The 22,197-nt window shown below is 39.9% G+C and overlaps 2 protein-coding genes across 2 annotated transcripts; one reads left to right on the top strand and one right to left on the bottom strand.

Moving 5' to 3' along the window:
* The first annotated feature begins 1,277 nt into the window (after positions 1–1,277).
* LOC145464248 (QRFP-like peptide receptor) lies at positions 1,278–4,142 on the top strand. Its single transcript, XM_081448082.1, has one exon. It carries the CDS (start codon positions 1,710–1,712, stop codon positions 2,787–2,789), a length of 1,080 nt encoding a protein of 359 aa, XP_081304208.1. The 5' UTR covers positions 1,278–1,709; the 3' UTR covers positions 2,790–4,142.
* A 1,130-nt stretch (positions 4,143–5,272) lies between these two features.
* On the bottom strand, positions 5,273–21,880 carry LOC145463206 (endoplasmic reticulum aminopeptidase 1-like). Its single transcript, XM_081446939.1, has 18 exons — positions 20,513–21,880; positions 19,451–19,727; positions 18,592–18,712; positions 17,885–18,153; positions 16,861–16,995; positions 15,824–15,889; positions 15,210–15,275; positions 14,078–14,274; positions 13,400–13,482; positions 12,592–12,722; positions 11,833–11,888; positions 11,251–11,398; positions 10,777–10,850; positions 9,909–10,010; positions 9,036–9,209; positions 8,212–8,352; positions 7,237–7,318; positions 5,273–6,557 (listed from the first exon to the last, which is right to left on the bottom strand). Exons 1-18 carry the CDS (start codon positions 21,166–21,168, stop codon positions 6,384–6,386), a joined length of 2,952 nt encoding a protein of 983 aa, XP_081303065.1. The 5' UTR covers positions 21,169–21,880; the 3' UTR covers positions 5,273–6,383.
* Positions 21,881–22,197: the final 317 nt, after the last annotated feature.

The raw sequence follows: 22,197 nt of genomic DNA, 5'->3' as shown, positions 1-22,197 counted from the left end.
TTTCTCTTTGTCGTTTTTGTAGCCCGCCGAGGCCAGTCTTTCGTCTAAATCAGTTGAAAAAGGTTCGAAAAAGATGTTCCCATTCAACTTTAAACTCTCAGGCGATAATTGTGGAGTTTTTTGGCCGAAACGTCGGCTTTGTTATGTTCGTGTTTTTCGGTTGCTATGGGCGACCGTTGCTTCCTTTGTTAGGACAAGTCTGGGAAGTGAGGTCACAAAAAAATTCGAATTAATTCTGGTTTTGTTCGATTTCGCTGAAATTTTAACACGATAAAGCTGGATTGTTAAGGAATAGATTTACCGCCTGTCGATGTGTGGTAGCTATTAACGCTGAAGTGTTATATCGCTTCGAAGTCAGGGTTTTGAAGAGATTTTTTTGCAACATGTGGGTTCGGCGTGATTTTGTAATCTGAGGTTTCGGTTGACCCCGAAGGAAAAAATATCCGGAAAAGGTAATTTCATCGACGATTCAAACGAATATAAATATGTATATGTTCCGAGCTAAATTTCTGGTGAAAAAATATAATTTTTGACGAGCGCTGGGTTTTTAATTTATTCCCGCGAAAGATGAGATTTATTGTTTCAACAGCTTTTGGCGAGTAAACATCACAGGTTGCGTGACTCCAAATTTGGCCGAGTGGAAGCTTGGGTCTGCTCGCACCGAAGTCGAAAAAAAAAAAACCACGGGTAAACCATGAACCGCGCTCGGCCCATGGCCGCGCGGTTAATAAAGGAAATTTCGTAATCAAATACAAGCAATGACTTTGTTTTCCTTCATTAGTGATGTAATTCCTAAGTTAGGAAAGAAATCTTGAGGTAACTGCTAATAACCTTTCAAATCAGACTTAGACAAAAATAAAACTGACCAGCCTGTGTAAACATAATTAACTCTACTTACCCTATTCCTGGTAGCGCCCGCGCAGCGTCTTTAGCTCGTATTTACATGACAGGCCCCTTGAGGAAAGCCCGGGGAGGAAAGATTGAGTGACTACCTAATCCCGGCCAAATCAGTAAACCCGCTTAAGATCAAAATAGGATAAATTTTGAACACTTTCTCGCCTAATGGTTGACTTTTCTCATTTGGCCATTTATTTATTTCGTTGGTTGTACTGAAAGAACCTAAATCTCCAACAATAACGAAGCGTGACATATCTTTATTGCTCTGACGTCATACAGGAAACCCGTACAAACAAATTGGATGAGGGCATCCGTCTGTCAACTGCACACGCCTCTTCAAAAAAAAAAAACACTTCAATCGCCTTTTCTATATACTATCTAATCTATCACTCCTGTTTAGATTGGCTTTGTGTGGTTCCAGGCACGGAAAGGACTACTGAGATATAAATCCATAGTTGCTTGTCAGACTTGTCACGTATTTTAAAATTAGAAATCACCTTACGGGTTTCCTGTCAAAAATGACATATCAGCGACATTCAGGGTGAACGTGTTGCGTCGTTATCGCAACGCGTTGCAATATGGTCAATAGACCGTGGTAGATTTTTGCGTCAATAATTAGAAGCGGGGCAATTTAGTCGACGAAGGACTCGTAGACGAGCGCGAACTGTTATGTGAAAGAGATCTCGTGCACTTGATTACTTCGAGAAACTATTACTTCTCAGAGGGTCTGACTGTAACAGCCAAGAAATTTGATAGCGGCTTACATTTGAAGGTGCATTCGAGCAGAACACCAAGCGAGTCAAACCAAAATAATGCAGCAGGTTTTAGTAACAAATGACAGCTCCGAGATGAACAGCACAGCAAAACCTTCTGAAATGGACGAAGGGTTTCCACTGGCGTTGATCATTGGCTATATGATCTTGTATGTCATTTTCTTCACGGTTGCATTCTTCGGCAACATCATGGCACTTCTAACATGCTACAAGAAATACCATTCATCGCGATCTATTCTTCTCGTCTACATCGCCAGCCTCGCCACCGCTGATTTGCTCTTCGCAATTCTTTCGATTTTCGACATAATCTACTTCTTTCTCGGTTCCTGGCCTGGGGGCAACGCCTTGTGTAAAATTCAAGGCTTCCTAATCGAAACATCGTACTCCGCATCAATATTGACCTTAGTTGCGATCAGTTACGAAAGATCTCGCTCCGTCACTTCAACCACGCTAGCGAGAAATCGGGGCGTTGAGCAACGTACTGTTGTCATAAAAGTACTATGGATCGTGTCCATCGCACTGTGCGTTCCATTGCTCTACGGATACGCTACTAAAGAAGAGAAAGGGAAGCAGCTCTGCTTGAATACGAACTGGGGAGACAGCGGGAGACAAACGTACTACATCCTTCAAGCCGTTCTCATATTTATTTGCCCTTTAATTTTCATGGTGTGGGCGCACACGAAAATCTTGCGCGTACTGCAAGCGCACATACGGAACAGTGAAGGCGTGGGATCTGTTGAGTCCAAGCAACACAAGGTGACAAAGATGTTGGCTGTAGTAACTCTATTTTTCTTCTGCTGTTGGTCTCCGTTCATCATGGTGCGCGCTTTGCGCTATTTCTATGTCTACGAAGGCAATGAACTGTGGAAGCTCACGCAAATTATTATCTTTGGAAATTCTGCAGCCAATCCGATCTTGTACTGCTTCTACAGCGGACAGTTCCGACGATCTTTCAAAGAGATCATCAGATGCAAATTCGAAATACAAGGGAGGCGAAAGAGTCGCGCCGGCAGTCATTCGACATTTGCGTTGCACGATGTCCGTCACAACAGCGTCAAATTTAAAAGAACCGCTGAACTGGAAATAGCGAACGACAGCTCGTCGACGGCGTTTCAGTGAGATTCAAATACAGCTTGTCAAGCTTCGTGAACTAACAACTTGTAATAAACACTGCTGGAAACAGGCAAACTGTGACCGCGCTCCCTTGGAGGTCGGAACATTTTAAAACGCGATTATTAGATTTTTTTATCTGTTTTCAAAACAAAAGACAGAACACATCAGGGGTGCAAAGTTGAACGCTAACATTGCATAATCGCTTTTGTTTCTCGTTCTTTAGAAACTTACTCGGGTCTTTGTGATCACAAACCTTGTTATCTTCATAGAAATCCATACTATATATTCGCGTGAAATCACTGAAAACCGGATGTGACATTTAAGAGACCCTTTAGAAAACAATTTCCGTGGCACGTTTTTGTGACCTATTAGAATAACAAAACAATTGTCTTGTCTTCGTTCTGTATTTCTTTTTTACAAAGTATTTAAGAGAGAATTTGATCCAAAAAAATAACAAGTCTATAAAAGCCGTGTCAGTCGAACGTAATTTAGCATTTTAGTGATGATATTTCACAGTATCCGTTGTGAATACAGCTGTAAATATAAGAAAGTGTTCACTGACAGCAATAATAAACGTAACATAAATAAAGGGATATTTTGCCGAAATTTGAACGTGTTACGTGAGGTTTCCTTGGTAAATAACCTCCATGGACATCAATCGGTTGGCGAGGAAAGATGCGCGAGCTTCGAAGCACTGTTAAGAGTTATTAATCTCTGGCCGAATGCTCCACTGAAAGCAGTCTCTCCTCCTGCTTTTCAATCCGTGGGTCGAACGCGGAAACAGCGGGAGCACGAAGCGAGCGGCTTTGCCGCTCGATTATCGCGCTCGCTATTTTCGCGTTCATCCTACACTGATCTTATGGGTTTACGAGCGAAAGAGAGCCTGTTCGCAATCTAGCCAAATGCGAACTTCACTTTCACTTCCACGCGTGGTGAGTCTACCAGGTTAGAGCAATTTTAAAGCAAAAAGATGCCTTACTTGTCGGCAGCTTTTACTTTCACTTTTAAATACATGTGCACAACCGCCACCCCACCAGCCACCTCAGCGCAACTATTTGCACCGACAGGATTATACCAATACTATCTCCCCTCAGGAGAATTTGTCTTCCGTTCAGTCTTTCCGATCGTTTAAATTTCGCGCTCGTATGGTAATCGGAAACTTCAAAAACTCCCGCGGGCATTTAGAAGCTTATACCGCCATTGTTCAAAATGACCATATAAGACCAATTTTAGGTCCTATAACAATACCTATTGTTATCAATGTTGAGCCGGTTTTCTTGATACGTAATTGAAGGTGAAGTACCTTAATTAGACAATCTTTTTTTCATCGAGTCAAAAATTTTGACGATCATGTTTCCTCTTCCCCCTTTACCGAAAAAAAAAAAAAGAAAAAAAACGCCTGATCGCAGGTTAACAGACCTGTAGACCTGCACACAACATTTTGGATAAGAAGGAGTTTTAGAGTCCAGGGGCCCGTTTCTCGAAGGCCCCGAAAAGTTTCGCACCCGGAAAGCCGTAGCTAAATCTCAAACCTTATGATTACAGAGCTGTTTTATTCACATATTCTTAATATAAACAGAGGTTCCATTCCGTACAAGAAGTTTTAGACGTGTACACCTCTCTGTCTTTAAATACCGATTAACTAAAAATCGCTTTTTGGGCCCGAATAGCTTCCGGGACTTTCGAGAAACTGGCCCCAGGACCAACTCCCATTCATATGTTTGAGACATTTCTTGTCCCTGACTTCACAATAATTCATTTAGCCTTTTAAAACAGCTCACAGCGCACTAAAATGGATTAGACTATAGGTCCTCGTTTGGCACTCTCTAATCCATTGCTTTGTGAGATAATAATAGAGAAACAATGGATCACAATAATAAGCAATGGCCAATAGCTTATATTTTTGAGAGAGCTGGTGGCCTGGCGGGGGAGGGGGAGGGGTGTGGGTCAAGCAATAAATCTCCTAAATTCCTGCACAGAAAAATAAAGTAAGCAACGAATGAAAGAGGAATGAAAATCTGGCAAGCTCACTATTATGGAAAAATAGGAGACTAAAGAAAAGATTCTTGCTTAACTTAGTAAAGTATTTTCATTTTGTGTCCTCAGCCCTTTGAAACAATGTAACAAATCCAAATTTTAACTTGCCCATGGGCGACCAGTTCGATAGTTTGGGAGATAACTGTGCACGTGGATTTTACGCTCTCGCACTCTTCTCCGCGTTCATGTAAGAGCACAGCAATGTCTTGGTGATGGATTTGACTCTCTTTTGTTGGCAACAATCGTTTCTTTTCCAGATCCATTATTTCAAAGGTCAAGAATCTCTACCGCTTTCAATGTCTTCTATGTCCTCAATTGGTCTCAATAGGTTTAGCGCGTTCATCGTTAGTTTCCAGATCCCGGAGGTGAGATGGGAATGAAAGAAGGAATGCTGCACTTCAGGTTATTTTCTCCTCTTTTGCGTTTTTTTGTTTTGTTTTGTTTTGTTGTTGTTGTTGTTGTTGTTGTTCCGTTTTTTGTTTTTGTTAATATGGGGGCAAGGGGGAATTAGGGTGCCCTTTACGTTTCCGTTCTGCGCTACTTCCATCTCCGTCCTCGAAAGAATCCGGTTTAAGCTTTACTGTACGCATTTCTGAGTTAGTATATCAGCAAGTGCCAAGTATTAAATGATTAAACTCAACAGGAAGTTATCAACAGCGCTCGATAAATTTATTTCATTTAATATCAACGAAGAAATATAAGAATAGGCATTGTTTGATGTCAAAGATTTTAACAAATAAATTTATTTCTGCAGTATTGACTAACTTAATAAATTGTAAATAGCTGCAGCTGTTTGTGGTATGAACATGAAGAAAAGAACAAAACACGTCAGCGGTGAACCCCGATTTCCTAAGTCCTGCTTGTGGCTAAAGAGCTTGTCATAGAATGCTATTCATATTTTGCTTTAGACTGCAAGCAATCTCGTTCGCTCTGTTTTCTGATTTCTTCTCCAAGGTGTTTCGAGCAAAAGAGAGACTATTCGCAGTCTAGACTTGCTTCAAAATGATGGACTTTCCTACACTAAAAAGCTTTCACTTTGTTTCCTACACCTAGACTTATTAATGTTTAAACCTATTAATATATAAACAATAACATACGTGCAAGCATTTCAGCGTGCTGATTGGCTAAGAGCACATCAACTAATCCTAAACAGTGCTGAAAGTTGACATTGAGTGCAAAAAGTTGAAATAAAATAAAACTTGGTTCGAACAAACGATCAAACATCTGCATGATGGACATTACTTTGTTCTGTGGATGACCCTTAAATCTAAAAACAGTGCGAAAGATTTTTTTTTTAGAAAAATAGAAGCAAAGAAAACCAGAATAGAACCCATACTTTTAGCTTTTGAAATCTAAAAAGAAAAAGAAACAATTCCCAGACGTCTATAACCGGGCACTGTAACTTGTTTGTGGACAGTAAGAGTAATATGGTCAGAACTGATAAAAGAAATTACCTATAGGTTTTACACCAAAGTGTTTGATAGTAACACCTGTGATTAGGATTTGTCAGAGGATAACAGTCATAAAGCTCATTAAAATAAGAGCATATTTAGAGGAGCATATTTAGAGGTCCTCCAGCCGGCTACTGAGAGAGTCCACTTGTGATTGGAGCCAATCTTCAACTTCATTCCCATGATTCTTCATCCAATTTATACATCCCCGGATGTGCTCCAAGGCTTTCTTTGTCGCACGCAGAGGTTCTAAAGTTTCTTTGTGCTCTGCGATGAATTCTTCAACCTGCCACAAGAAGCCAAGAAAAAAGAGTTTTAAGATAATAAACCCTTTATTGACCGAATTCCGTCTTTCCTCTGTCTCACAGAGAATAAAAGACAAATAGTATATACTGAAGACAATCTATACGGCAGCATGAGCCAAGTTGGATATTATCGTTTTGGTCCTGGGTTACTCCCAGAAAAATTGGGCAGGGTGTGCGGCCCGCTTCCCAAAACCTTTACCCTATTTAAGATCAAAATCTGCGATTTTCCCTACCCTATTTATAACCTGACGGAAATTTGATGCCCTATTGAAAACCTGACCGTTAAATCAATACCCTGTTTCAGACTTGCCGCATAATTAGTTCGGCCCTCGTTCAGACTGATGTTAAAGACATTTTGAAGGGCTTTCGTTGATGGTTTTATCGATTATGATGAAAAAGTAGCTTCGTCTAAAAAACAAAATGTCTAATTCGAGACTAGAGTGCAAAAATCATACCCTGTTTGAGACCAAAACTATCTAATATGTATTGTCATTTAGCAAACGTCCTGCTAACAGCTCTTTAAACTGGCCTCGCATTTTTATTCCCTGACTTACAACCCTTTCATCTTATTTAGCTTGTCTGAAATAAATGCTATTCTAGAATATATGTCAGTATCTTAAAATATATCTTAGTATAGCACAAATACGTGTTTTATCTTACCTCTTGAAGGTGGAATTCCGTATTAAATCCTCGTGTAGCGATGCCGATCAAATAACTGATTTCCATTGCGTCTTTCCCCACCCTAAACAAGTTATTTATAAAATTTAGTGCTACGTGATCATGACACTCTAGTTCAAGAAAGAGAAGCGGTTAGCAGTTCCTTCCCCTGTTATCTACTTCCCCACCCCTACCCCTGTAAATATCACAACGTTAGAGACAACCACCTGAGGGAGAGGGGGTAGTAAAAGTACGACTTAATTAATGAACTTCAAAATTGTAAGGATTGAAAGAGGCGAAGAGTATGTTTCAGCGATGCCCAAGTTAAACAATTTGGGAATGCAATGTCTAACTGGCAATGCCATGCGTAGAATACATCAAAGCAAAATTCTTTAACAAAAATAATTTTGCCAAAACATTTTCAAGGAAGGCGAAGAGGAAGCGCACATTATGCCCCAAGGGGGGCTCCCTAAAACGGCGTACACGTAGAGGTATCGTCCGAAAGGGTACCTTTTTCATGCCTCAGGTATAAAAAAGCCGAGGGTAGGTATCTCACAAGTTCAGTTATATGAAAGGGTAGGGCAATCTGTCATTTAGGTGCAACGTGAACGGGAACTGAATATATGATACTTTTTTGGTTAACATCTCTTCTGGTAACACTTGATGTTCTATCGAAATATTGTTCATTATCTTCATTCTAGGGTATTCGAAAAGGGATGTATTGTTCTTAGAGTAGGTATGTGAAAGGGGGTACATTTTTTCTATAAAAGTTATATGGAAGGGGCACCTTTCCTGTCAAAATGGTATACAAAAAAGTAGCCATGGTAACAGGTTGGACCCCGGGGAGGGGGAGCCAGCTCCCCGTATAAAACTTTGTAGAGTATCCCTTCCCCACTACCTAGCGGCACTATACACAGATCTGGTGGGAGAAATGCGCGCACAAAGTCGCCAATATCTGTTTCCTTTAGGAGGTCTTACTTTTTGACAATCTTGTCAAAATTCTTTCTGATAAAATCCCAGGTAAGAAGCCGTCCATATATGTGAGATCCAACTCCTGAAATAGCATGCAACATGTCTTGTGTCCTGATCTTAGACTCGTCCAGTGAATATTCCAGAATCCTGAAATCAGTGACAAAAATGGAAGGAACATTAAATTGTCATCAGTCATTTCATATCCAATAGTTTTCATTCGAGCGTTAGAGTAACACTGGCCTCTCGGCTCTTTCCATCTAACATGAAAGGGGCTACATTCAGCGCTGAAGATGTCAGCCCTATCTCAGTGTTCAATTTATTCCTGCTCAAAAGTGAGGCTTCGTTGACCACTAATATCCCTCGTACAAGGTAAAGAAGCTCGGTCACGGTATTTTGAATTATTTTGGCCACGCACAAAATTACCTTTGAATTGAGAGAAACCTGAAAACAGTAGTTTACTAAGATAGAAAAATACCAAAGAGATAATAATAAACCATAAAGGAGCAAGGATGGTTAAGGATCTAGAAGATAAACACGGATTGCAAACGACAAACTTCAAAAATTTAGGCTAAACTTTTCACGATGCACGAACCGTGACGTAGTAAGCGTTTTTTTAAAATTAACTACATAACCCTGTTTCACTCTTTCGATGAAATCCTTAGTGTTTGACCATATGCATTCAAGCGAAAGCTATTGCTCCATACTTTGATACTGTGGGGCTTGTTCACCGTTTACATGAAAAATTGGTAATATTTCTTGAACTTTTAAACTTGGACTCTCTTAGGAGTAAAATAGCCTGGGTTAAAATAAAAAGAATCATTAAATGTCACCTATTCAACAACCAAGGTTCCTTGGTGCCTGAGAGAGCGTACAATATCCTGGATTTCTCTGTTGGGTCAATGCTATCCTGGTATCTCTTCCACATAAACTCCCATTCTTCGATTCCACCGAACTTGATGGCGGTGTGGTACACAATGTCACGAATATGAGGAGAGATTGTAAGGCTGCAGGGAAAAGGTACGCTCACTAATAAATATTATCATTCGATGTATTTTTTTTTTATCCTTTTCCTTGGCTGAGAGCCCACCACGTGACTTGCAAATAACTGCCTACAAATAATGGTCTGTTCATGCGTAATACCGTCTAAATGTGTTTAACCAGCTCCAAATAATATTCTGCTCAAGCGTTATTGTAATCACGCTCTCGTGTGAAAAATGGCAGATCGCTCTTCGTGAACGGTCTGAGAGTGATTTAATATGAAAACAAACTTTGTGGTCAAACAGTTATTGAACTCGGCTGTCGCAAAATATCGTGATTTGTCGGTGTATCGCAGCTCGATTATTTGCCGAAGCCGAAGGCTAAGGCGAAACATTGATCTACAAGTCATTGACAAAGCACGATATTTTGCTCAACCGCTTCCAATAACTGATAATTTTTTACTCTTACACTGAGCTAAGTATGGTAAATTATTACATGGAAGCGAGAAGAATCGGAAGTTCTTCAATACACGAGAACTGTTTTCCGCTATAATGCTATCTACTAATGGCAAAAGTGACTAAACAGCTGGAAATTTGATCAGAATCGAGGAATACTTGACGCTGACTACCCGCCTATCAAACAGACTAATGGTTGTAGGGACGAGAGAGAGTGACTGCAAATCTTAAACATGATAACATAGAAGTTGGTTGTTTGCAATAATTAACCTTTGATTTTTCATCCATATTCTGAATCCGGTCAAACTGTAATTCACTGCATGCTCATCTCCATGGCTGGCCAGCGTTGACAGCACGTTGTTTCGGAGATACCTAAAATCAATCGGTGAAGAAACGGTCTTATTTTGAAATGAGAACGCTGACCTATTGGGGAATCTTTAATTTTGTTTACAATATTTGCCTTATTATAGCATAAGCGATACAGTGTCTAATCAAGCTACAAAAATATCAGCACTGAATATTGACATGGCATGGCACAATTGCTGCCCAAGGAATCTGAGCCCAATGCATTGAATACTTTTTGTGCGACGCGGGTTTAAAAACTCAACATTTTATAAAGATTGTATCAGCTCATAAGCGCTTTTTCCACCCAGAAATTGTGCAGTTCTTGATAGCCAATTTCTTCTTGAATATTAAACCAAAGAGCCAAAAATTTCACCAGTTACTAAATTTCACAAGCTCTTTAAATTTGTGTAATCGATTTGTGCCTTCTCTGAGCAAAAGTCGTAAGTTAATGGAGAAAAATGTAAGCAATGACGTCGGCAAAGATTAGCCCCCTTCAATTAAAGGTAAAGAGCTCTCAAAGCAATTAATAAGATTTATTCATGCGAGAGAACCAGGTTTGAAGGTGTTCTGTGGAAAGAAGCTTCTAAATGCCAATTAAATTCTTCATGACTTAGGAACCAAATTTCCATTTCGGAATTTTCTCAAATGTGGAAAATTTCGATCATCTAAAACATGCTCACCATTAAGACGGTCCTCTTATATAAAACCGGAGAATTTTTCATTCGTTTTTCATTTAACATTTCATTCTGTCACATTTTTTGACGTATTTTAATGAAGCTGACAAATGACTTACATCTTGAGGATGTCGCCCTCGCTTTCCCATCCAACATATTTTTCAAGTGGCTTCACTTTCTTTACGATGTAATTCTGAGCACAGAAAAATTGTAAGTAAAAGTTAATTACGCTAGACTTCGGGCGAGATGTGACATCATATAATAAAATAAAACTAAAACAAAAGGAAAATAAAAAAGTATTGATTAAAGAGAGAGACGAAACCTGCGCACACAAAATATTGACGCACGCGGGATCTCGCGCGGACCTTTGTCCAACTGCTTGCAGTCTCATGGGCCAGTACGCTATTCAAGAACTAATTTAATACTGGAGAGTGCAGAACTAGAGGCACTTTGAAGGACTCATTAGGACTCAGTGCAAATTCTGCGTCATTAACCTATCACAGTTCATCAGGTCTGAGCGAGTCAGATTCATCTTCGAATTTGCCTTTGTTTGCTAATGCCTCGTTATTACAATATGTTTAACCTATACTTACTCGGTAATACCCGTACGATGGGCGCATGCTCAACATTGAGCCAATGAAACCCAAGTGACCGAGAGCAGAGGACCATGGGACGTATTCCCTTTCTTTATCCAAGTAATTTGTCAGACCCAATGCAGTTGACATGTCAAGTTGACCAGCCCTGAGTACAAACACAAACAGCTTACAAATTAATATCAGTGTTGGCTAACAGGAAGACACTTGGCACTGACTCGCAAACTCCGGTTAAATGTTTATCCTAGTTTGTTATTAGTGGCATGGTCTACTAACCTGAGTTATGACTGTTTTGCGCCATTTTTGTCAAGATTAGCTTTACATGTGGCTAGCTCTATGTTAGTTTTTGCCAACCAAAATGAAGACACCTTTGACTTTGATCCTACTAACTCATATAAATAGCATCTCTCAGGAAACTCTATCTTCTAGAAACTGCACGAGTGCGACAATATCATTCTCTCGTCTAGTCTGCCCACAGACCCTCTATTTTGTCTTCAGTTCGTCGAGATCACAGGCTTAGCGAAATATTAACCTCTCGTGTGGGATACACGCGCTAAAACGCACGGAGTTCACTTTTCATACCTTGCTAAATTAAAAGCATCATCAATTAGCCCACTCCTGTCCACAGCTGCTAAAACCTAAATAAGAATAATTCAATCGAACAAGTTTAGCCAATGGTAAATTTGTTTATTAGCCTTATCAAAGATGCATTCAGTGTTGTGTTAAAGACAATCTGAAACCCCTTCGTGCTTTGAACTTGACCTTTGTGACTTCTAATTTCGCCGTTCTGTTCCTGTTACGAAGTAATTCTAGTTTAAGGAACCTAATTTTGTGTTGGTATGTTTTCCGCCCGATGAGCTGAGGCGGCGGGGGACGGGGGGAAGGGGGTGAACTCCCATATAAAAAGGACGAGGGTGCTCGTCTTTTCTATTAGGGGTTAATAAAGAGGTTTTAGGGTGTTCAGTCCCAAAAGGTCCACAGCAGGAGCTTTCGCAGTGCCTTACAGAGTATAATGAAACAGCTTATTTTTGCCGGGATAGAGATTTATGACAATGGTATTTGAAGCAATCATCTTTATTGCTTTTAAAAATTATGAAAGTGTTTGATAATGTGTTGTTTTAGAATTGGCACCACTAAGGGCTAAAAAACATTTCAAGCCACGCCCACAAAACAGGATCTTTGTACCTTTGCTATTTTTCAAAATTTGCGACGAGCACCCCATCCTTTTTATGTGGAAGTCCCCCCCCGGGAGCCGAGCTTCTTTCAAGTAATCAAAAGAGTCTAGAAAATAAAGCTTGCAAAAGACCTAGCAATGAATAAAGTAACAACAACAAGTCTTGCCTTGTGGTTTTTATGGAGTTGCTTTGCAAGTTGGTCCCAGTTGTTTTTGTTGTAGTTCACACGGTAAAATCCTGTCTGACCGACGTTTGCCTTGATCCATTTGTAATGGTTACCAACGGAGGGAAGATGAACTATAAAATGAACCGGAAATTGTTAGAGTTCAGATTCACGGTATGTCTATTCCCACAGGGCACCCTTCACTCAGAAGGCATAAGGAACAGAACGAGATTGAAATAAAAGATGGAATTCTGTTATGAAAGAACAAAAATTGATCTGTGCAAACGTTAACTTGAAAACTAATTCTCTAAACTGGATTCCTAGCGAAACGTTTCACGTTTTTTGTTTATTTGAAGGGTAACTATAGTAAAAACTCTTTTAATTGTAATAACTTAGAGCGGTTTTCAATTGAGTGTCGCAAGTAATCAGGTAATTACTGTGGTTTTGGTTTTGCTACGGTTTGAGATTGGCTGAGTAATCTAATTGGTTTTGGTTTCGCGACAATGACTAAATTGAAAACCGCTTTAGTATTTAATTAAATATCTTTCTTGGCTCTTAAAACATATAACATAGTTGTAAAGTAAGCTGAAGTGAAGTAATTTCTTACCCACAGTAGGTTAGAAATTTCTCATTTCTTTGTAACCAGACCGTTTTAAAGTCTTTCTCATATGGTAAGTTAACCGTTCATTAAGTCAAGAGATCATAGTCTCTTGCATGTTAAGTGGATACAAGATGGGAAACTTTCTGGAATTATTTACACAGGATATAACATGAACAAGTTTCATGTTCAAGATCAGTCGATTTCACTCACCGCTATCTTTCTTTATCCACACTGTGTGTTTTTTGTGAGGGCTGCGTGACGTCACATATGTCAGCGGTATGTGCCAGTGGTAACTGCAAAAGTGTGGAATGAGATATAAGGTAGACTGCTGGCAGTCTGGCTTTCTCTCGAAATTCAGCAGGGAGACTCTTTAGCCCGAAGGAGAATGGGACGAGACTTGGGTGCAGCAAGCCCTTTAACGTTCGCGATGGCTTAACACTCGTGTAAGTCACCCTAAGAGAAAAGACCAGCTGCCAACAGTCTAGACATAAGGCCGTATCTGCATTTTATTTTTGTTTTAATTGCGTGAAGTACGGCCGTCGAGCCTCGACTAACGGCTACCTTCCCACACGTATAAAATCTTCCGTCTACATCAGCTTAGTTTTGTCGTCTCAACTGATGGTCAATCCAAACACTACTCTGATCTTCTCGAAACCACTTCCTACAACGGCCCTTTCTCTCCAACCACCAGTAAAGTGGTGCTCCCGTTTCTAGGGTGGCCGTTATAGAGAGATTAAACTGTACATGTATTTGCATGATGTAGCTCTGAATTGGCTGTATATCGAGACTAGTCTTAAGTGTTGATGGTTTTTTTTATTCTCCTTACCTATCTACTTCTCAAAGTACTGTTAACATAACGAGAAAACCAGTTTCCAATCTTTAACTTACCCTTTGGCCTCGTCGTCAAACTGCTTTGTCCCCTGAGGAATGTCTCTCAGGAATCGTTTCTGTCTTGCAACTAATTTCTTGGAGCCTCTCTGGGTGTCTCTTGCTTGGAGCTTGTTTTCATCAATGAACACCACAGGGTATCCCTTCTGCCTAATCCACGTGTCCATAATGGCCTTTACGTCAAGATCTTTGCACGTCTAGGTGAAATAAAATGATCAATTTGATACAAAACGTAAGTTCTGCTCGAAGTAAAATATCAGACCGAAAGACCGTGTTTGATCACATTTCCGAACACAGAGAAGAGAGTTGAAAATACGACGCGTTGCGGAGTATTTTTGACGAAAGTCGAGTTGTTTTGAAATGTGATCAAAAACTGTCTTTAGTGTTTGATATATTTTCTCGATCGAAACTAAAACTAAGGAGAAAACGGAGAAACAAACTCGTAAAAATCTATGCTATTTAAGATCAGATATCCAAACACTATCACGATCATGGTTTCCTTTGTGTAAACTTGATGAATTTTGAGAAAAATACTTCCTTCATGTATAACGTTATCGAAAGTAAAACCTAGAAATCGAAAATAGAAAGTCAGTCTCTGATCCACTTTCTGCAAGTCCGGTGCTCGACTTTTACCTTCTGTGTCGAGTTTGTTTGATTCGTGTTGTTTCGCCTTTTTTAGTGAAACGTCACAGAACAAGTTGTATATCAATAAGATTGCACCCATTGTGTAATTAACTGGACTGATTCTAACTCAGTTTCTACTCTAAATGCCTTCAAAGGTTGCCATATTCTACGTTATGTATCTTAACACTCGTGGGTAGAGATTTTGTGTTTGTGAATACTAATTGAATTGAGATCTCCAAGCACGGCCAAATAATTTTAAGTCTAACTTCTCAATAAACAACGTTTTCACGTAGAAACAAACGTCAAAATAACTTTTTGACATCGGAAGAGAAAAGCTCGCAAGAAACGATGATGACTCAAAATAAAACAGGAGTGGCTGAGATTAAATAGACTCAGGCGAAACAATTAGACTTCGAGCTTTAAAAATATTTGAGCATAAGAGTTATATATTTCATGGTTAGAAGATTCTGGCGAAGTCCCTTTGAAATCGTTGCTCTCTATTACTTACCTTACTTAAGGCTTCCCATAAGTCATCAGCAGCCGCGTTTGCGTATTTGTGGCTATTAAGGTAGAGCTGAAAATGGATGACATCGGTGTTGTGAGATTGGAGATAAAGGATGTGAAGGTGAATTAACTAAGACTTACATTACTTGCAAAAAAAATCGGACGTTAAAATTTCGCACGTATTATTTCGAACGTTTAATTTTCGGACACTTTTTATCTCACTTCGGACAAATATCGGACAAAATGTCGGACACTTTGCTGAAACATAGCTCACGATATATTTGCGCTTACAAAACGCGTTTTAGACTGGAACACCTGTGAAAATGATAGTGTTATATACTGCACCCTCAAGGTTTACAGATACACCGATGAGAAAATAATACAAATTCTATCAAGCCATTATATATCTCAAGCAGTGTTTCAGTAAGAGTTCGCTTCATAAAGGAAACCTGCGGCTTTGAAGCTGTTCAAAAGTTTTAAACTGTATTATAAATATTTCGGACGCTTAAAATTTCGGACGAATAAATTAAAAATTTCGGACCGTTTTATTTTCGGACACTTTTTTTGTCCGAAATTAAAATCGTCCGAGATTTTTTGCAAGTAATGTACACACTATACCTCTAATCCTTTCTGAAATTTCTTGTCTCCAATGAAGCTTCTAAGCATACGGATTATTGATGAACCCTTCAGAGGAAAAAGACACAATTAAGTTATAGTGAAAATCATGTAGTAACTGGAGATAAGGCGAAGAGAGGCCGCGCGCGAGAAATCTACTAGCTCCCTGTCTCTTTCAATGTATATGATTACTGCTTAGCGATCTCTCGATAGAAAGAACATTCAAGATCATTTTTGCTTCAGACCCAAATTGAGACATGGATGAATCCCACGGATAGTTCCCGTAAAACGTTTGTTAAGCAAACTGAAATATCGAGCAAATTTGAAAGTATGTTGTATCTCGTATTGTCTGTTTATCGTTAGTTCGTCTCGGGTTTTCTTCTCCTTGCCGCAGGAAACAGTTTGCTTTGATAGCAAGTTCTAAGGTGATCTACAAAAGATCTCTTGCTTCTCATAGGTGGGTAGCTGTGATACCTTAATTATTTTAGTTTTGACATTTAGTTTTTTCACTCTTGGTATCTGCAGTTTCTCACTTTTCTATACATGTTTTGACAGGTTAAATCAGTACCATAAAAGAAAGGGAGTTCGACTGATGAGGGTTTACATAAGCCAGCAGGTTGTAATTTCAACCCGTCACAAAAGAGTACTAGCGTTGAAAAGCTTTTGCCCTTCCCCTTTAAAATTACCCTTCTCCCCTCCTCCCCTCCGCCCCACCCCCCTTCCACTTTTTCATTTCTACATGCTTAAGCAAATAGGCCATATCCGAGTTACCTTGTGCCTCTGTTTCAAAACGACTCAGAACCTTTTATATGAAACTGAATTTAATTTGCATCAAAATGAACCTGAAGGCAGAACACATTTGTTCACTGATATGAATGGTTTCGCACCAAGACTCGTTTTCGCACAGAGGCACAAGGCAACTCGGAAATGGCCTATTACAGGAGGCGGAACACAATTTCCGTCAAATACAAACTTATTCCTATTATTGTTAACGTTGTTTTTAAATATTTGTCTAATAATGTTTTAGCACAGGATCTTACCTTATCGTAAGAGATGCTGTCGAAAATTTCTGTGATCTGAGAAGGATTTTTGACCGGCACTGATATCGGATGAGTGTTGGCCATGCTGTCAGCGGACAGTGCTGTCTGTAATGTGTGAGCCACGAACTGCTCAAGCTGGGAACGACAAAAAAGAGCAAACTGTTACTAACAAGTTATCTTTGGACAAGATACTAGCGTAAGGTAGCTCGAGGAAAACTGTGAACAGATAACGTCCAAGGACAAATATGCAAGAATATTTTCATGTCAAATGGGGGCTTATTGTGTTTATTAATATTTTTCGCAACCGCGCTGTTTTGAAAATTGGGAATCTCTTCGGATATTTCCCAGTTTTAGCTGTGGAATATTTGTTCACGTGACGCGTTTAGACCAATCGCGCAGAAGCGAAAATATTTGATGGGTTATAATACATGATATTCATGAAAACCCATCAAATATTTTCCGTCCACGCCAAATTTTAAAACTTAGCAATGACCGGTCATTTTGGATTTATGTTTGAGTAAAACTCTGTCAGGAAAATCACATGATTATCGTGACTACATTGCTTCCGAAAAACTCGCTTTTCAAAATGTTTTCCGTTCACACGAAAACGAAAAGCCAGCGTTTTCAAATTCCTTTGGGTTGAAGAGCGTTTTCGTAAAGCTCCGTTATCGCGACGGATTATTGTGAACGGTAGGCCTAACCGGAGAAATTAAATAAAGCTGCGTTTTGAAATTTCTCCGGCGAGTGTAGACAGCGCCCGGGACAAGGCCAAAGCCTCCGTCCACATTTTACAAAAACGTGGAATCAGATTTTTTTTTTTTTTTTTCATTTCGATTTGGACTGATTGTTGCCTTCACCTAATTGAATCTACATGTACATATTTAAGCTTATAGATACACTAAATAAATTCAGATCAGCTGGCGAGATTAGTAAGTAAGAATAATAGTAATAGTAATAATAATAATAATAATAATAATAATAATAGCTTATGCCACTGTCAGGAATTCCAACTGAACGAACTTACCACTCGCCAGTCCTTCCGGAAGTGATCAGTACCAATGTATTCCACATAGTTAGCAAAGCCTTCATTAAGCCACAGATCATTCCACCACTTCATAGTGACCAGGTTACCAAACCACTGGTGCGCAAGTTCGTGAGACACCACTATGGCCACATCCTGCTTGTCAGCGGCGCTAGAGGAGGCCGGGTCACTCAGCATGTAGGTCTCGCGGAATGTGAGCACTCCCCAGTTCTCCATGGCTCCAGCGGCAAAATCAGGCACAGCGACCAGGTCTGGAGAAATGATCAATAAAAAGAAACGTGGAGCACAAATTTTCAGATTTAAAGGCGCGACTAAATTATGTTTAAAGTGAATATACGCACGATCATATATTTCAACTGCGGAGAAACATGTCAAGACATAATTGATCATCGCAGTTATATACACCACTTGAACAGCGGTAAAATTAAAGCCTGAAAAGCAATTCAGGCTTGAACGGGATTCGAACTCATGACCTCTGCGACACCGGTGCAGTGCTCTACCAACTGAGCTATCAAGTCAACTGGATTGGTCAGCTGGTCACGTGGTGAGATCGTAATATACCCGAAATGGTGAAGATACAAGTGAATCCCGTTCAAGCCTGAATTATTTTTTTTCGGGCTCTAATTTCACAGTTGCTTAATGTATAACTGCGATGATCAATCATGTCTTCATAAATTATTTTAACTTACCCATCTTGGGAAGTGGGTACGGTATGTTGAAGAATTTTTCGTAATAATTCAAAACATTTTCTGCCACGCTCAAGGCCAGGCTTGTGCTTTCAACTGCGTCCTTCCTGGACCAAACTCGAATCTGGAAGAAATGGTACAGAAAATGATTCAAATTAAAGGTGCCTTTTGACTAGAAGCTTGGCCAACATAACTCTTTGAATCACCGACGAAGGTGCAGATTGACAGGTTTTTGAATCCATTTTGGTATAAACAACCTTTGTGGAGAAAACAAGATTTTTATATATCGTCTGTGTCACGACAGCTAGCCGATGCTATGGAATCTTCATGATACATCCGAAGAGTTTCTGATTCTTTCTAACCAGTCACATAATTTTGCGAGCACTTGTAAACACACGGAAAAGTCTCAAGACGGCTTTTACCTACGCGTCTTTGACACTTAGCAAGCTATCTACGGAGAACCACAGGCTCAGAAAGTATTCCAAACAGAGAAAACGAGAGGTTCATTAAATCCTTTTTCTTTTCTTGATCCCCAGCCATAACAACAGACTTACTACGATTATATCAGTTGAGAAATGCGCGACGGAGCTTCGGTGACGAAGTTTTGGCCTTAAAATTACGGTGTTGCCACAGGCGACTTTACTCGTTTCCGATGGGATCGTCGCCTACAATTTCGCGTTTTGCCGCAAGTGACGTCAAAGGCGGACAAGTCGCCACTGGAAACGGAGCCAGTTGCCCTTGACAACAACACAATTCGAAGTTAAAACCTGGTCACCAAACCACCATCGCACCTTACGCAACTGATAATCGTAGAACAGTACTACGCGAACAAAAATGCATGAAGGCAACGTAGCATACATACCTTCTTTCCGCTTTTCGTGTGAGACTCCTTGTAAGCAAAGTCACACACAATAAAAGCCAGTAGATATGTGCTCATCTTGAGACTCTCTTCGAAGTGGCTCTCCACGAAGCCGTCATCAGGACGAGTCACGACCCGCTCCACCGGCATGTTGGAGAGAGCTTTGTACTCCTTCTGGTGCACCAAGGTCACAATAAACTTCGATTTAAACTCAGGTTCGTCGAAACAAGGGAACGCAGCTCGGGCATCTGTGGCTTCAAACTGTGTTGTTGCCATGTACCTTTAAAAAGTCATTAAATTAATTATAATTATAATTTGCTGTTATTAAGTGGTTGTACTCGCGATTCAAACGCTTGTACCAACATCAACACGCATTACGAGGGAACTATTTTAAGTTACGTGGGGGGTCACGTTTGGGTCACGCACGCGAGCGACGAATCCCCAAGAGAGACCGAGTCGGTGAGCGAAGTAAGCCGGAAAGACACGAGGAAGCTTTGCCAGTCGCGCGTGTGATCCAAACTTGACCCTACAGGCAGGATATTTATAGTTTATATTAGTCAGAAAGTTTGAGCCGCGGAGTATTTTGGAACATTTGATCTCATGTTTGAGCCCACTGCCTAGGGAGAACGGCAATATTGGTCTCTTTCTGAGGATTTATTCACGACTTCTGGCGCACATCCTTGACATGCGAGCCCTCAGGAGTACGGTCAAGGACCGAGGGAGATAAGTAAATGGAAATCTACTTCTGACATTTTACTGTATATAACCTAAGCCTAGGTAATTTTGTTTTTGCAGATAATAAGTATCTAAAACAAAGTGTTAAACACAGACATGATCACTAACCCTGAAAACAAGCACTAAACGAAAAAAATACACCTGATTGGCTACCATGAATTTCTTCTAAAGATAATTAGGGAGAAACTCATTTAAGATCGAGAAAAGCTGATTTAGCGATTAATTTATTTATTCTTATAACCTAACCTATTGATTTTGTGCTCACTTTTGAGGAAATTTAGATCTTGATCAGTGTTATCAGTGTTGGGTTACGGGTTAAGAAACGTTTACCTTATTTCTCCACTCTTTGTCTTGTATGAACTCTTGTAAAAGCCCGTCATTGTATTTGACAGATGGCCATTAAACTGAAACTTTACCGTATATTTTTCTCCCTGTGTTAGTTCATCTCTCAGCTCAACCAAATATTGCTCCAGTTTCTTGCTCTCTGCTACTCGCAAAACAGGAAGGTGATTTCCCTTGGAGTCCTCGATACCGTAACTTGTGATGTTTAAGTGTTTAACATGAAGGAGGACATTTCTCGTTGGCTTCTCGACGGTGACATCAATCTTAACTCCTCCGTGGAAATCAAAGGTCGTTAAGTTTGGATGAAGGTAAACTTGGTATCTCTCTGGTTTGATATCCTTGGGTAGCAAAATATTCTTGCGGGGGAAGTTCTTCTCGCTGTCTGCCGAACGGGTGAATCGATCCCTTGTGATGTAGTCAACCGCGCGACGGTAGAATTCAATTTCGCTGTCAGAGGCGTGGACAAATGCGGAGAAAATGAAGAGGACAATTGCTCCGAGGGCGATAGTTAGTGTTAAAAAGATCGCACACAGCTTGCCATTACACATTCTGCTTCCCTGGTAGCTGACGCGGGACTTTGAGTTAGAAGACAACGATTCGCTGCCATCTTCAACCGGCGCCGCCCTGTAACCTCGCTCGCGCATTGCGAATTCAATTTATTTTCAAGCTGTTACGATCTTTGCTTTTCCAGGTAACTTTTTCACGTTTACTCCCGTCTTGGTCCTTAGAACGGCCCTGCTTATGGGTTCTGTGGTTAGAAAACAGTATTTATACTAATAAGATCATGCTGTTATTTTAAGAGTTGGGTTTGAAATATTTACAAAGATTCTCAAACAGCCATAGTGATGCAAGCGAGGCTCTAACCAATAGGAACGTCATCCGACTGAAAGAGATCAAAACCCAGCGGTGAAATTAATCACTCATCTATGGACGGGTTGTGTTTTTTACTTACCTTTGGTAACAAATAATTTTCAGGTTATTCAGTTCTTTTGTTTCTGTTTTGATGATGGAGGAAAAAAAACGCCAAATCCCCTGAAGTGATTTGACAAGGTCAATACACTGAAATCAAACAAGTGGCAGGTTACTGCTGGTGGAGGTGTGATCGTTTCACGCTTCATTTCACAAAGCTCACTGATTACAACCGCTGGGAAAATGTACGCATACCTGAAAAAACATTAGGCTGAACAGAAAACTGAACTAATCTTGCTTCCAGGGCTTTTGCTTCTATCGATCCTTGATCAGTGTGGCCACGAAGGCTCTGGGGACGAATTTGGGTGAAGTTACCGGTCAGCCATCGTTTCTTACAGCGCATGTCTTCGTTAGCAAGTCAAATATTCGCTAATCGAGTGAAGCGAAGACTGTATATGCGTTTTGAGTTGAGGGATGCTTTTGAGAAACATTCCGGCATTAATTTGCCTCTAATATAATCATTAAGTCGATACAAAACTACAAATACGTTAATGCTTATTCTTTAGAAACAAAGAAACAATTTTGAACGCTTACTTATAACATCAAAGAATATGAAATTTTCTTTCTAGTTTCCTTTAAGTTAAGGAAATTTCGTGTCAATATTTCTCACTTTTTCAAGCACGTCGACTCGAGTTACCAATTTCTATAAAAAAATATGAAATAACATTTTCAAAGAATAACAAATAACATTTTCAAAACTTGCT

This window comes from Orbicella franksi, chromosome 12, assembly GCF_964199315.1.
Source record: "Orbicella franksi chromosome 12, jaOrbFran1.1, whole genome shotgun sequence".
In the NCBI taxonomy this organism is placed as follows: Eukaryota; Metazoa; Cnidaria; class Anthozoa; order Scleractinia; family Merulinidae; genus Orbicella; species Orbicella franksi.
Note: the sequence above shows the minus strand (reverse complement) of the source record. Positions and strands in the feature narration are given on the sequence as shown.